Below are 15,361 nucleotides of genomic sequence, written 5' to 3' on the forward strand. Positions count from 1 at the left end.
AGATGAAAAATAACATCTGCATGGTATATAGCAGACCACCAATAAAGCAACAAAATAGAAGAAATCAGATAGGATACTGGAACAATTCAAATGTATACACAGACCACAAACAGGACACCACCAAGTAGCACTGCTTCCATATGTAACATATTTATATATATTTTATGTGGTTTTTTTTTTAATACTGGGCAGAAGGCAGATAGGATTTTCATTCACACTTAATCCTATTCAGTCTCTCGATTATGTAAGAAAGTAAGGGGTAATATAGTTACCTCTTTACTCTCTAGTCTATCAAGGAAAAATATGCTCTTAAAAATTAAAAAAAAAAGATGATTTAATGAAGAAACAAAGAAAGTAGAGGTAAAGTGAATGTGTCAGCAGGTAAGAGGATGATAAAATGTCACAATAAGGAGAAATGGGAGATGAATCATTGAAACATTCTAGACTTTCCAGAAGAAAGACTTGCAAGCAGCAAGTGATTTGTCATCCCTTTAGAAAGAGAGGAAGGGGAAACAAATTTAGCTGGGAAAAAAAAGCATATTATTTTACCTTTGAGCTTATCTTCTTTTAAGTTATCTACAACAGTGAGGAATTTTGCTTAGCTCAAATATTAACCATCGCTTAATTAATTAGCAATATCCTAAAAACATGCTGGAGTCTGAGATTGCAAAAATCCAAGCTTCTCCAATATGAGTCTAGGTGAATAAGGGTAAAGACCTTATTCTAGAGGGTGTGACATAAACCACAGGTCTCTTCATACTTGTAATGTATTCCTTTCTCACCTCAATCTCATAGAATTCCTTCATTCATGACTTCAATTGAAATAACATTTAATCCCTCCCTCCAAAATTCTGATTTAACTACATTATTTTTATTTAATATGACTATGCTCTATACCTGTAATGCTCTCCCTTTCCCTTTCACTGTCTCCTGGCTTCAACTGTTCAAGTCCCAGGTAAAACCCAAAATTCTACAGAAAACCTATCCAATTCCTCCGTAATTTTAATCCCTTCCCTCTGCTGATTATCTTTAAATGACCCTATAGCATGGTTGTACATATAGCTATTTTCATTTTTTCTCCCCAGACTATGAAATTTTTGACAGCAGGGATTATCTTTTGCCTCTCTTTGTATTCCCTGAAATTAAAATCTGGTAAGTTTTTAATAAAGGTTTTTAACTGACTGCTTTGCATATGCTTGTCTATCTTCATATACAGGCTTCTTAAAAGAAATCATTTCATTTTTGTCATGTATTATCAATACCTAGCACAATGTTTGGCATATAGCAATAAGTATTTGTTGACTGATTGATTAGTGCAGAAAACTTTTTTGACACTGACATTTTAAAAATAAATAAATAAAGGAATTTAAGGATTTTAATATTATTAAAAGGATATGTTAAAGGTTAAAAAGTAACATAAATAGTAGTGAAACAATCAAGTTTTCCCCACAGATACATATTTTTCCCCAATGGTACTCACTATTGTTTGACATATTTCTAAAAGTTCTAACTTTTATTATATGAATAACCAGAAATTAAATATGTAAGGAAAAAAGACAAAATTATCCTCATGTGCATACATATGATGATTTATTTGGAAAAGCCCAGTGAAGACCAAAGAAACTAATTAAGGATAATAAAAATCTACAACAGCAAGATAAACAATAAATCTCTCCAAATGATCAGTTGTGTGGACCCTGAACTAGTCACTTATCTCTGTCTCAGTTCTTCATCTGTAAAATGAGCTGGAATAAAATAGCAAACCACTTTGGCAAGAAAGCCAACTGAACAATAATAATTTGTCCTCTCTATACTTTTAACTGCTCTTTGTTTTGCAATAGTGAAATTGTCTGTACTTGACTCTAATTGCCTTATTAGATAGGTGGGATGGGAGGGATGATCTTAGCTAAACTTTTTAAGTTCCCTAATACAATGTTCTATTAGGAATTTAACATGTTTGCTAAATGAATTTTTGATTTATTGAATACAGGAAAAGATGAGTACATCTTAGGAAATGTTAGTAGGAATTAGAAAATACCATTCTTTGGATTAAAATGTTATTCAAACATTTAATTTTTTGCAAATCTGAAATTTCTGCATATGTATAAAGGCAGATAAGTTTATATTCTTTTTTGAAAATAACAAACTCCATTTCAAGATAATAATGTTCTTTTATTCAATTGAATTTTTTGCTCTTCTGTTCATTTTATGATATAATGTCTCTTTCAAAACATTTTCCCAATAGTTAAGGAAAGACTTTTTCCTTATTTTATGATACACTCTGTTGTGGGTCTGCTTCCCTGCAGCTTCACTGGAAACTGAAAGTTTCTTACTGCGCGCCTCACGCTATCACCAGCCTTTGGACGTCTCCGGCCCCGCTCCGGAGACAGGAGCGGGGAATAAGCAAACAGAGAGCCAACGTGTAGCAGAACTGGTCTTTATTGTCTGCACCCAAAATGTCTCCCTGAGCTGCCGCTGGCTATTCCTCTTATAGAGGTTCTCGGACCCTCCCCGAAACCTCCCATCGTGGGCGGGGCCAGCTCCCTTATCAATGCCCAGTCGGGCTTCTCCTTTTATGGCCAGGCGACTCATAGCTCTATGCATCCACAGACACGTAGCTCTATTAATCAACCCGGAGCAATATTCTGGAGTTGACTGACATTAGGGCGGCTCCCTTCCGCACAGAGAAGATCAGTTCTAGGCCCTTTACAATTCCCCCTTTTTGTTTAATAAGAGGGCGGTCTAATACAGCCATCACAACTCGGAAGGACATAAATGGAGGTAGAGCACCAGGAATATCAATTATGAAAAATATCAAAATAGAAAATATCCAGAGCACCAGAAATGGAAATACAAATAGATAATATCGAAATACATATACAACATTAGGCTCATTGATCAGGGGTTGATTACAAATCTCCTTTGGCATTTAAGACATAAGATGCCTTAAGTTCTGTCAGAGACCGACATAGTGCAAAAAGTATGGCTCGAATTATCAAAGGCAAAATACACAACATAAACAGTACAAGGACTAGGGCAACACACCCGAGAATTAACCAGTGAATTACATTGTGATAGTCAAGCCCATTCAACCATGCCATCAACGAGGAGGTCGATTCCTCCCATTGCTTATTGAAATCAATTGTCACATTCTCCAATCCATTTATAATTTTGTCAAGGGCCATTAATTCATTTTGTAAAGACGTTTGCATAGAAGCATTACGTAAAAGACGTTCAGGATATGCATAATCAGAGGAATTATATAACACAGGTAAAATACAAGAGGCACAATATAAAAAGCTACAAGTAAGTTTCACATATCAGGACAACAAAGCTTGTTGTTTCACTAACTCCAAGGAAACATATTGCACTTGAGTTATTTGAGAAATCAGCATAGAGTCTATGGCCTCCTGGTGTCTCCAGGCCAAGTCATTTTCAGTCATGTACTTCTGCAGCTTCTCCGCCACAATAGTTAATTGTGTATTCAGTTCTCTTATCTGGAATTCCTCTGCGATACTCAGAGCCTAGGCCGCCAGTGATAAAAACATACTGCCACCTTCCCGTTTTCCTCTATGGTGCAGATTTTTCAACAGTCCTTGAAGAACCCCTTCTGCTTTGGTTATCTTATAGTTTGAGTTCAAACATATCAGGAACAATGCATTACCCAGAGTCCACAATTGTCCTTCAAAGCTATAACACAATGTACTATTTGGAAAAACTCCCCCTCTACAAGTGGAATTCTTGTTGCCAAAAACCCGATGCCATTGGGTAAAAGTCAACTCCCTGTCCTGATTATTAGATATATGTAACTGCATTTTTATCCTATTTGTAACTAATCCCACTTTCCACAGATGTGGCTGCAGGACATGATTAGAATAGAATACAGGAGCAATTAGTTGAGAGTGAGAATCGGCATTCCGATCCCAAAACGTCAAGTTCACAGTGCCATCTTGCAAAGATATGCTTTTCCTCATTAGTCCTGTACTGCATTCCCTTAATTGTCCAAAAACTACACCCAACTTTGAGTCTATACAACTCGGCAAATCAGTACATCGCTGTCTCACAGCATTCATTGTATTTTTCCCATGTATTTCCTTCATCTGCACCATCATACTGGTACTTATATTATTTAACTCATCATTACTGTGTAGCAGATGACTTCTATTCAGCCTTTTCATGGTTGCACACCAATCATTCCCTTGTCCCTCAAGAACTATGCACAGTGGCAAGTGGGTTGTCATAAAAGTTAGGCTGTCTTTACTTTGTTTAAACATTTGAGGTTGTCGCGCTCTGGGTACCCTGGGTGAATGTGTGAGCCTACCAAGAATGAGCCATTACCAGTCAATTTTAAAGGGATACTTTCATGAACCCATGTCATCATTCGTAATTTGGGAAGATTAGGAGTTATAGCCCAATGAGTTGGTGCCTTAGCCACGTGTAGAGTATACATTGGAATCATACCCTTGCCATCTTGTTTCTTACCCTCCGAAGGAGGGCGTGGGGTGATAGGGGGACTCTTCAATAAAAATATAACCCCGCTGTTAAAGGCTAAGGTCTTTTCCCCAATTTCATTGGTGATAATCGCGTCATAGCAGGATGCCCTCTAGGTATCATTGACTCACTCAACTGACGCTATCAAACATAATAAAAAGGCTGCACCGTCAAATGACTGAACTCTACCTTTAAAAGGGAAGCAAGTCTGCATCTGATTAACCCTAGAGTGTTTAAAGCAGGTAGTATTTTTCCCTAGTAAACTTCCAAACCTTTCTCCAAAATCCTTCTTCCAAACTCTATGCGGCAGCACCAGCAGTTTGGTAGGATGTTCATGTAGAGGACCATTAATTATAACTGAAATATTCGTAATTGCTAGTGTCAGACCTATCTTCCATAGGTGATTCTGAATATGCCCTTCCACTATGGGTGTTGGTGCAACCAGTACCGGTGCCTCATCTGTCTCCCCATTCCAAAAGCTGATATTAACTTCTGGCAAAAAGGGCCCTTTACGAAACACGCCCGTGGAACAACTGATCAAAGGTGAAAATAAAGGCGAGTTCATAACCAGGGTACAAGGGGGAAGGGGACTTTCAACTTTATCTTCTATCTCATGTTCCACGTGGGGAACAGCCAACATTTCAACTATCATCTCGCTAGTCAAGTCATTTAGGTCGCTCGTTTTGAGGGATGATTGCTTAATTCTAAAAGGTTCCAGCATAATGCATGAACTTATCTTTAAGTTATATGTCAGGCATAAAGGGACATCCCGAGTAATGAAAGTGAGCTTCTTAAAATGTTCCTTCCATATTTTTGATTCTTTGTACTCCCCTATCCCTTCCAAAAAGGAAACATTTCCTAACGTGGCTAATGGTATAGGCTGATGACGCCAAGTGACCATTTGAAAACTAGACAAATCTGCAATCATATTTCTCTCCTCACTCTTCACCCCTCCTATCAGGCTACTTAATCCTAACAACATGCATGCAATTTGATTCATTTGCATTTGAGTTTCTCGTCTTCCTTCTCTTCTCTTTGCTCGTTGGGTTCGGTTTTTTCCATTTCTCCTCCTTTCTCCTCTGCCCCGATGGATTCGTCTTCTTTTTCTCATACCAACCTGGTCCTTCTGATCGGGATCCATCTTTTCTCCTTTTCCCCTGTTGAGACACAAACAAATCCTTTGCCTCTCACAATAACTTTGTAAGGGCCTTTCCAAACGTTATTCTCATCTTTATACATTATCTTTTCCAATCTTAATTCTTTGGAATCATTTTCCGATTTTTCTGTCATTGATTTTCTTTCTGGTTTATTACCCATGGTATTTTCAACTAAAGCCTTCATGGCCGGTGTTAATCCCTCATCGTCAAATTTCAAAAAATTGATAGTGAAGAGAGCTTTATCAATATCTTGTTGCGTTATTTTCTTGCATCCCATTCCCCCTTTTTGTTTAATGAGCATAGTTTTTAAGGTTCTGTTCATTCTAGTTAATTTTCTTATCATGTCTATAGACAAAGAAGGATTTTTGCCAAAAATTTATATAAGGGTTTGGCACATACATCTGTGCAGGTGCGGGTTACGGAAGGGCTTCACTAGTTGACTCGTTCCGTATCGTCTGTATCTTGACAGTTCTTTATTAATTGTCTATGCCCAGAGAGGGAGCCACTCTTCTCTGGAGCACAAACATCTCTAGGAATGGCTAGTTCCTAGCATCTAGTGTCAAAAATATACAGAGTTCATGGAACAGTCAAGTTCCCATAATTTGGAAGCTGAGGCCTGTTAGATTTGAGTGAGCTTATAATCCTAATATGAAATTTTAAATTTCTTAATCATTTGGCCTTAAGATCACGAAAATAATAAGAGGACTGAGCTAGTGGGGTGAAATTAGAGTAAATTAATTTCATTTTCCAATACATATGACAATTACACATACATAATTACAGAAAGAACAATAATAATAATATGGGTATGGCTAAACTATTAAAATAAATGGTAGCGCTACCTGATCTAAATAAGAAATCATACCAATGGTGGTTAGTATCCGATGTTACTAAATGAGAGGCCTTGATAAGTTGTCCTGCAGCTATAAGAGTCTGTATTTGATGTTCATTTAATGCGCGCTGATTAGACTCTAATAGTTTCTTCATAACTTAAGATCTGTTTAGGATATCCATATATATGAAGTAAAGCAAAGTAATCAGGTAAGACAAAAGATAATACATGAAATTAACACATAACAGCCCATATCTTAACTTGACAATACACAATAGTTCCAGTACACCAAAAAAAAGTACACATAGCATTTTCAGGTCATTGTTTTTCCATGCTTCTGGTAAATTAAACATATAATCCCACATTGCAACAATCTCTGAGCATTTTCTTTTTGTATCTAGGTATACATATTTTGTAAAGAGCATTTGGTCCACTTAAATAATTTACTAATATTTCCAGTAAAACCCAAACTAGTAATAATACTATCATCAAAAATCTGTAGAAATTGGCCTTGATATTATAATGTATTTTGGTGGAGTAGGATCGTCGTGGGCAACTATTTGAGCATTTACAGTCAAAGCCTGAGAAACATCTTGTCCACCACTGCGCAGTCTGCTGGCCAAGATCTCAAGGTCTATTGAATTAACTATACCAAAACCAGTTCCAGCACCACCAAATAAAGTGTCATACCAGGTTCTTTTCTTTCTAACACAATTCATCAGAGGAGGAAAAGTTACATTATTGGTACAAGTTTTAAGAACTCTTATGATTGATGGAGGATGTTTTGTAGGAGGGGGAGGTGTCAGTAATAGATATTTTATCTAATAGTGAGGTTTCAATACCTCTATCAAGATTTTACATGCACAGTTTATCAGTTGCTTTTCAATGTTTGTCTCAGCTTGTTCTCTGCATTCAGTTGGGAAGTCCACACCCTCAGAGTCCACTCTCTTTCCTATGTAGCACTGCTGTATCTGGATCTGGAACAGTCCTTTCCAGCTCAGGGTCAGCTTTTCCTCCTTCCATGTCCCAACCAGGACCCCGTCTCCAAGCTAGAACTCATGCACTGTTGAAACCCTAAGGGAGGAGTCTGAGCAATAAGCCTGTTTAGTTGTAAAGTTTTCAGATGTTAAAGTAAAGACATAACATATTTCCTTAAAAACAAATCCTTGGTTTCAAATATTGGATATAAGGAAGAATTTTGAATCCCTTTAAATCAGTTTGCTTTCTTCAACCAGAAACAGCTGCAGCTTCCTATTGCTGCTCTACCCCTGCAAAAATACGTTCCGTCTCACAGTCACCTCTCCGTGACTACCTTTTCCAACAAGTTCCTTCTTTTCCCCACTGATTTCTTCTTGAAATCATTTGCTCCCACTAATAAATCCTTCTTAAATCACCTTTATTCTCCTGTCCCATCTCTCTGTTTCTCTCTTCCCAATGCCTACTTGCTCAAACTTTCTCTGACATACTTTAAACACTTCCAAACCAATAACTCTTCTGACTAGATGCTTCATTTAAACTATTAATTAATTTTGCAAATCAATCTCTCTTGTCCCTTTTCTTTAATCACCTTTTTTTTAAACTTTAAACTTCAAGATTCATAACCCATAATGATAACAAATTACCCAATGTTTCAGAAGCAAACCAAATAGTTTTTTTTTTTTTTTTTCTTCTGCCTGAGTGCTTCAAGGCCACTAGTAAGAAGCTTCCCAGGCGGTATTAAGCAGATAAGATTGTAATGCCATTACTCCCCTTTTAGCTTTGAAAATATGCTTTTCAGAGAAAACTTTCCCACCAGTTTAAAATAGTCAAGTTTTTTTTTTCTTTTGTTTTACTTACAAATTGGTACAACAGGTTAAAAAGTTTAAAAATCACAAACAATTTTTAAGACCAATACATTTTGAACCACTCTGAAAGAATTACTATTCTGAATGAATTTCAATTTCCACAATTCAGCCTATTATTTTTCTAAGCCTGTAACACAGAGGCTGAATTCTTATCTCTTATGAGCTTGCTAACTTTTAACACAGAACAAAAAATTCAAAGCAGACAAACATACACAGACAGACCAGAGCTCTATTTTTTCTATCCAGGCTCTGCATGCTTTTAAGTTAAGATCCACTCCATTCTTTTTACGGAGTTTATATAGCTATGAAGCATATACTCCTGAATCTGTTGGCTCGATATGGGCTTTAACTATTTTTTGTCCCATGCCTCATCTAACTGCGTCTAAGCAGTCAGGCTGTTTGCTTCTTCTTGATTCTAAAAATCAAGGAGCGCGTCTTTCTACTTACCTTTCCTTGTTCCAGCGAATACACTGCCCAGGTCCCTGTTCAAGGTGCCACTTGTTGTGGGTCTGCTTCCCTGCAGCTTCACTGGAAACTGAAAGTTTCTTACTGCGCCTCACGCTATCACCAGCCTTCGGACGTCTCCGGCCCCGCTCCGGAGACAGGAGCGGGGAATAAGCAAACAGAGAGCCAACGTGTAGCAGAACTGGTCTTTATTGTCTGCACCCAAAATGTCTCCCCGAGCTGCCGCTGGCTATTCCTCTTATAGAGGTTGTCGGACCCTCCCCGAAACCTCCCATCGTGGGTGAGGCCAGCTCCCTTATCAATGCCCAGTTGGGCTTCTCCTTTTATGGCCAGGCGACTCATAGCTCTATGCATCCACAGACACGTAGCTCTATTAATCAACCCGGAGCAATATTCTGGAGTTGACTGACATTAGGGCGGCTCCCTTCCGCACAGAGAAGATCAGTTCTAGGCCCTTTACAACACTCTACAATACCAATAGTCTAATCTTCCTTTGAAAGTAGAGTATTCTATGGAATATTTTCTTTCACCAAGGAATATTTAGAAGGATTATTAAAATATTCCAGTAAAAACAAATTGTTGAAACATTTTCAAATAATGTTTCAATTTTTTTCTATTTGCTTTTCTGTATTCCATGTAGTTGTTGTTGATCCATAGTTCTTAAAGAGTACCAATGTCTTGACTTGCAAATGCACTGAATTTAGGTGAGGCAGAGCTGTGAAAAGTCTTCAGCCTCACTCTATCCAAGCCACAAGATACTAAGTCAAGATAACTGATGATAGTTCAGGATGCAGTTGGAGACCTTGGACTTTTTTTAGCTATTATCTTTTACAAGTTTATCTAAGGCAAAGTCCATTCAGTGTTAAGTGCTAGTTAAGAATTGAGAATGAAGATGGCCTAGTTTGCAATCACAAAAGAATCCTTCTTGGAGGGGAAAACTCAAGAATTTCTGGCCAGTACAGAAAAATAATTGCTATTTACATTAACAGCCAACAAAACTATAGACAAAAAAGACTTGGATTGGGACTTAATATTGGCCAATTAATGAAAGCTAGAGTGACTTTGAGCTATATTCCAAAAATAATCAAATGAAAACTACTTGAAACAAAGAGTTAATTTTCCCAGCTTTTTTTGGGGGGGAAATGACATGATAAATTGGGGGAGGAAATCCATCCCTGAGAAAAAAAGAGAAGAAAAAAAGGAGGAAAGGGAAAAAATAATAGCAGCATTGTCCAGCTGGAACTATTCACAGATTGTTTTTCATCCTTCATTCTTGAAAAGAACTAATGACATCATGAGGGTGATATCTTTAGTTTTGAGTTTATTGTATTTAAGTGAGACAGAGCTACACAAAATCATTAGCCTGACTCTATCTATCCAGAATCTGTGCCTAGATTAATTGCAGTACAGGAAAATAACAACAACAACAACAAACATTTAATGTATAGAAATTAACAGAGTGCTCCAAGCACAGAGTATGAACTAAATTAATGTGTGATGTAGGACAAGATCAGGAAATAATATTCTATTTTTTCCAAAATGTAAAAACTTGCAAAGGGAGATGGTGTTTAATAAAGCTAGAGAGGCAGGCTTGAACCAAGAGCTATAAAGATTTAAAGCTATAAATATTTGTATTTTTTTTTTGAATAGGGACATTGTGCATTTTAGACCTGTGCATTTTAGAACAGTTTTGTACTTCAGTACATTTCAGGTATGAACTATGATATAGGGATAGAAATTATTGAATAATTTCAAAACAATAAATACAATTCAATCAGTATTGTTTATAATCTATAACAACAGAGAAATACAATTGTTCTGTTGTATTTATGTCCAGATTTATGTCAGTATGCTGTAGTGGATAGAAAGAACAAGGCTCTCTGGAATGAGAATTCCAGTTGCAAGGCTGATACCTACTGGCTGTGTAATCCTAAAGGAAATCAGTGTTTGAGGTAACTAACTAAATCTGTGTGAAAAGAGGAAGTTTCTTTATCTGGGAATTCCTTAAATGACTTAAGTGCCTGGATCAGCATCTATCCCCAAATGCCATAACCTTTGCAAATAGTAATTGCTAATAATAGTTTTTAAAAATGAAAATAAGGTTTATATTCTTTGCTCTCAGGAAACTTATTTCAAAGAATAAAAGAACTTGTTCAATTCTATGCTATGGTTTTCTGTCCTTTGATTCTACATATTTTAAGTACCACCACCACCACCATAATCTCTCTTAAAAGAAGCTACAAACAATGCAGATGGTCTACTAAGTGAATTTAGGCCTTAAAAACATACTTTAAACAATAATTGGTCTTATTGCTCTCTACTGTTTCTCATTTAGAGAAATTAATGAGCATAGACCAAATTAACACAAGGTAATTTGGAGGGAAGGGGAGAGCACTAGTAGCTGAGATCAGGAAAGTCTCCACATAAAGTTTCCACATACATATTATATAAGTACTGTGACAAGTTTTATTTTCAGTTGAATATCAAGTATCTTCTATAAATTTTAGACCAACCATATATATTATACATATATATGTATATATATATATATATATATTAAAATTGATACTGAGTAGATGTTAATAACTCTGTGTGTTCTTCCCATTTGTCTTTCATTCTAGAAGACCAGTCATTATTGCCATCATCACTCCTAAGTGTTCTAATTCCATATTCAAAAACGCTGAGATTAATTTATCTGACCATAATTTTTAAACTTTTTACCTTTACCTATGATTCACTGCTTCTAATCCTGCTCTTTGTCTTTACTATAACTTCTAATTTTCTCCATCTCTCAGATCATCATCCCTGTTCTATTTTTTTTCTCATCCCCTTGCAATCTTGACTTTGGGATGAACTAATTAAATTATCTACTTCCCTCTATTCCTGTTCCTTTGTACAATTATTGAGCATATATTGCCAAAACTCTAATCCCCATTCCTTCTTCACTTTACTTCTGTTTGACTAAATGAAATTGGAGGATATCATGAAATTATGCTGTCTCGATGCACTTTCAATCTATACTAGCAAATCTAAAATGGATTTTCATTATAACATGGTAATAATACTATTCTTTTCTAAATTCCTTTTCCAACTCCTGATTAGTGGGGAGAAAATGTGGATAGTGTAATTGGTTCAAACAAGAGTCAAGGGAAGGGAAGAAGAACATAAGCCAGAAAAGAGGTGATGACCTGATATAACAGTGCAAAATGGAGGTATTGATGGTAATAATGAAGACATAGTTTAAAAGCAATGAGTTGTAAGTAAAGATGGACTATTTAAACAGCAGCTATTCCAAGCTTCTTCATTATTAGTTGCTGCTGCTATTGTTATTAACTCATTTACCCAAAATCACATATGGAGTAAGGAACAAGGGCAGGATCTGAACTATGGTTTTATGATTCCAAATACAGTCCTCTTTCAATATAATATGATTTTATTTTAATAGAACCTCTTAAAAAGCATTTTATTTAGTTTTCTATAAATAAAATATTTTGCTTCATATGGAGTTTGCAATACAAGGACAAAGTTTTTTTATGGGAAAAATCCTATGAAATTGTTGTAATTAAAAATCTCTGTGGGCTTTCTTATGTTGTTTTCCCTCCAGTTGTGAAATTGACTAATGTTCTTAAAGCCCCAAGGGAGTTTGAGCCACAGTTGTGCTAGCAATTTTAAAGCAGGAAAAAAAAAGCAGGAGTTGGTGATGAGAAATTATTAAAGAATACATTTATTGATTTTCCTTTTCAAAGTAGATAGGTTTGGATTGGTATATAAAAATTAATAATATATGAATAAATAAATACAGAATCAATAAATGCTAAATACAATTAATATATATTGAATGCTAAAAATAAAATCAACCAAAAGAAATGAATAGAGCTTACTGATTTACCTTTTTGACTAATCTCTTCTGCAATGAAGATTTAGGACCTATTTCTCCTATGATCCTTAGCTTTTCACATGGAAGACTATTTTTCTTTTTTATCATTAACTGCCCAGTCAATAACACATTTATTTTTCTATGCCCAATTTCTGCCATATTGATTTAGCTTTCCCAAAAATTTAAATAAGGAATTCTTATCTCGAAATCTTTACATTTGTTAAATTCAAATTTACCCCATTCTCATTCAAAGTTATGTTATTTGTGAAATTCCCCCTATATTATTTTGACTTACAATTTTCTTTCTCAACCATATCCCTATTACCTTATCTTCTCCTCATACCCTTCTACTCTTTTAAAAAAAAATTATCCCTCTAAGCATCCCTCCTCATTTACATACCCCTCCAAAAGTCCCTCTCTTCTTTTTCCTCCCTTGGACCACTATTCCATGGTATTATGAACTGATTCAATCATTTTCGAAATCAATCTTGAATTATGTCCAAAGACTTATTAAACTGCTTATATATTTTGACCCAGAAATACTATTATTACATCATTTGCAAAGATGATTAGGGGAATAGGAAAAGTTATATGTTCTAAAATGTTTACAGCAGCTCTCTTTGTGGTAGCAAAGAACTGGAGATTGCAAGGATGCCCACCAAGAAATTGTGGATATATTGTACTAGATGTGCTATATGAACAGTTTCTAAATCACATCTGATCTGAGAAATACAATTCTGAGGTATCACTATACACCACTTAGATTGGCTAAGATGACAGGAAAAGATAACCATGAATGTTGGAGGAGATAAGGGAAAACTGGGACACTAATACATTGTTGATGGAGTTGTGAACTAATCCAACCATTCTGGAAAGCAATATGGAACTATGCCCAAAGGGCTATTGAACTATGCATACTCTTTGATCCAGCAGTCTCCCTACTGTGCCTGTATCCCAAAGAGATCATTAAAAAAGGGAAAAGGGATCGCATGTGCTAAAATGTTTGTAACAGCCTTTTTTGTAATGGCAAGGAACTGGAAACTGAGTGGTTGCCCATCAATTGGAGAATGGTATATGAATGTTACGGAATGCTATTGTTCTATAAGAAATGATCAACAGGATGATTTCAGAGAAGCTTGGAGAGACTTACATGAACTAATACTAAGTGAAGTGAATAGAACAGATTATATGATCAATTGTGACAGATGTAGTGCTTTTCGATAGTGAGGTGTTTCAGGGTGATTCCAATGGTTTTATGATGAAGAAAGCTATATGCACCCAGAGAGAGGACTGTGGAGACTTGGTGTGGATCACAACATAGTATATTCACTATTTTGTTGTTGTTTGCTTGCATTTTGTTTTCTTTCTCATTTTTTTCCTTTTTGATCTGATTTTTCTTGTGCAGCACGATAATTGTGGAAATACCTATAGAAGAATTGCACATGTTTAACATATATTGGATTATTTCCCATCTAGGGGAGAGAATAGGAAGAAAGGAAAGAGAGAAAAATTTGGAACACAAGGTTTTTCAAGGATAAACGTTGAAAATAATCTATGCATGTGTTTTGAAAAGAAAAAACTTTAATAAAAAAGTATAACCCAAAAAAATTTTTTAAAAATTAAGAGCTTAATGATGTTAAGAAAACATGGCAAGACATGAACAAAATAATGAAGAGCAAAGTGAGCAGAACCAAGAGAACACTGCATATAATAACAGTAATATTTTTTTAAAAGTTACTTTGAGAAAATGTCATTTTTGGTTATTATAAATGCCCAAATTATATAAAAATAAGACATGAAAAAGATAATATCTGCATGCTGAGAAAAAACTAATAAATAGAAGTATTTACACATACATATTTGTATCAAGTGGTTGCCATCTTTAAGGTAGTAGGGGAAGGAAAAATTTATAGGACAATTTTATTATATGTTTTAAAAAGAAAGCAAGTTGTATATAATAGATTTACACTTTCATGTGCAATTATCTTCTTTATTATATACTATGTTGTGGAAATATTTGTTTTATTCCATAAATTAAAAATAAAATAAAAATTTTAAAAAGCAATATAAGCTCCATGACATCAAGAGCATTTTTTAAAAATCTTTTGTTTCCCAAAGGTATTATGCTAATTCGGGATAATTCAGAAAAGTTTCTGGATTGATTTGTTAATAATAAAATAGAGGGAAAAGTTGGATACACTAAATCTCACAAGACAAGTGCAGCCCAAATAAATTCTCTAATCCTAAACCGCATTGTGAGAAATGCTAAAAAGTTAGGTTTCCACAGTATTGCAAGCTTTGAGGTAGTGTGGAATTGGAATAGTGGGTACCACTGACCAAGAAGTTTTCAGAATGTGAGACGTTAAGGAATATTAGGAATCACAGAACAATTAAATGATAAATAGAAGCCTCAAACAAACAAGAAATTGGGGGACTAGGAAAGCACAGGTAGATTCAACCAATCAGAAAGACTCTTGTGGTTTTGAGAAAACCACATACTTAATCCAGCCCAAACTAGTTGGGATCAATGATTTAACTTGACCAAATCACTACAGTGCCTTCTTAATAGGCTAATTGAATATTAAACAATACACCTCAGAGGAGAAGTTTTCCATCATTTTTGGACGTGGAATGTATGATGAAAGGGGGCGGAGGGACATGTTTTATACATATTAAGGGGAAACATGTAGTGGGC

General features: G+C 35.5%; 1 protein-coding gene across 3 annotated transcripts; it reads right to left on the reverse strand.

Moving 5' to 3' along the window:
• Positions 1–4,095: 4,095 nt before the first annotated feature.
• LOC141556501 (uncharacterized) lies at positions 4,096–9,003 on the reverse strand. Of its 3 annotated transcripts, XM_074290697.1 has the most exons (3): positions 8,772–9,003; positions 6,514–7,554; positions 4,096–5,648 (listed from the first exon to the last, which is right to left on the reverse strand). In XM_074290697.1, the coding sequence occupies exons 2-3, from the start codon at positions 6,633–6,635 to the stop codon at positions 4,619–4,621; spliced, it is 1,152 nt and encodes a 383-aa protein (XP_074146798.1). In that variant the 5' UTR covers positions 6,636–7,554; positions 8,772–9,003; the 3' UTR covers positions 4,096–4,618. The 3 variants fall into 3 exon arrangements, with proteins under 3 accessions (XP_074146798.1, XP_074146799.1, XP_074146797.1); XM_074290698.1 differs by lacking the exon at positions 6,514–7,554; XM_074290696.1 differs by lacking the exon at positions 8,772–9,003 and having other exon boundaries at positions 6,514–8,347.
• Positions 9,004–15,361: the final 6,358 nt, after the last annotated feature.

This window comes from Sminthopsis crassicaudata, chromosome 2, assembly GCF_048593235.1.
Source record: "Sminthopsis crassicaudata isolate SCR6 chromosome 2, ASM4859323v1, whole genome shotgun sequence".
Taxonomy (NCBI): Eukaryota; Metazoa; Chordata; class Mammalia; order Dasyuromorphia; family Dasyuridae; genus Sminthopsis; species Sminthopsis crassicaudata.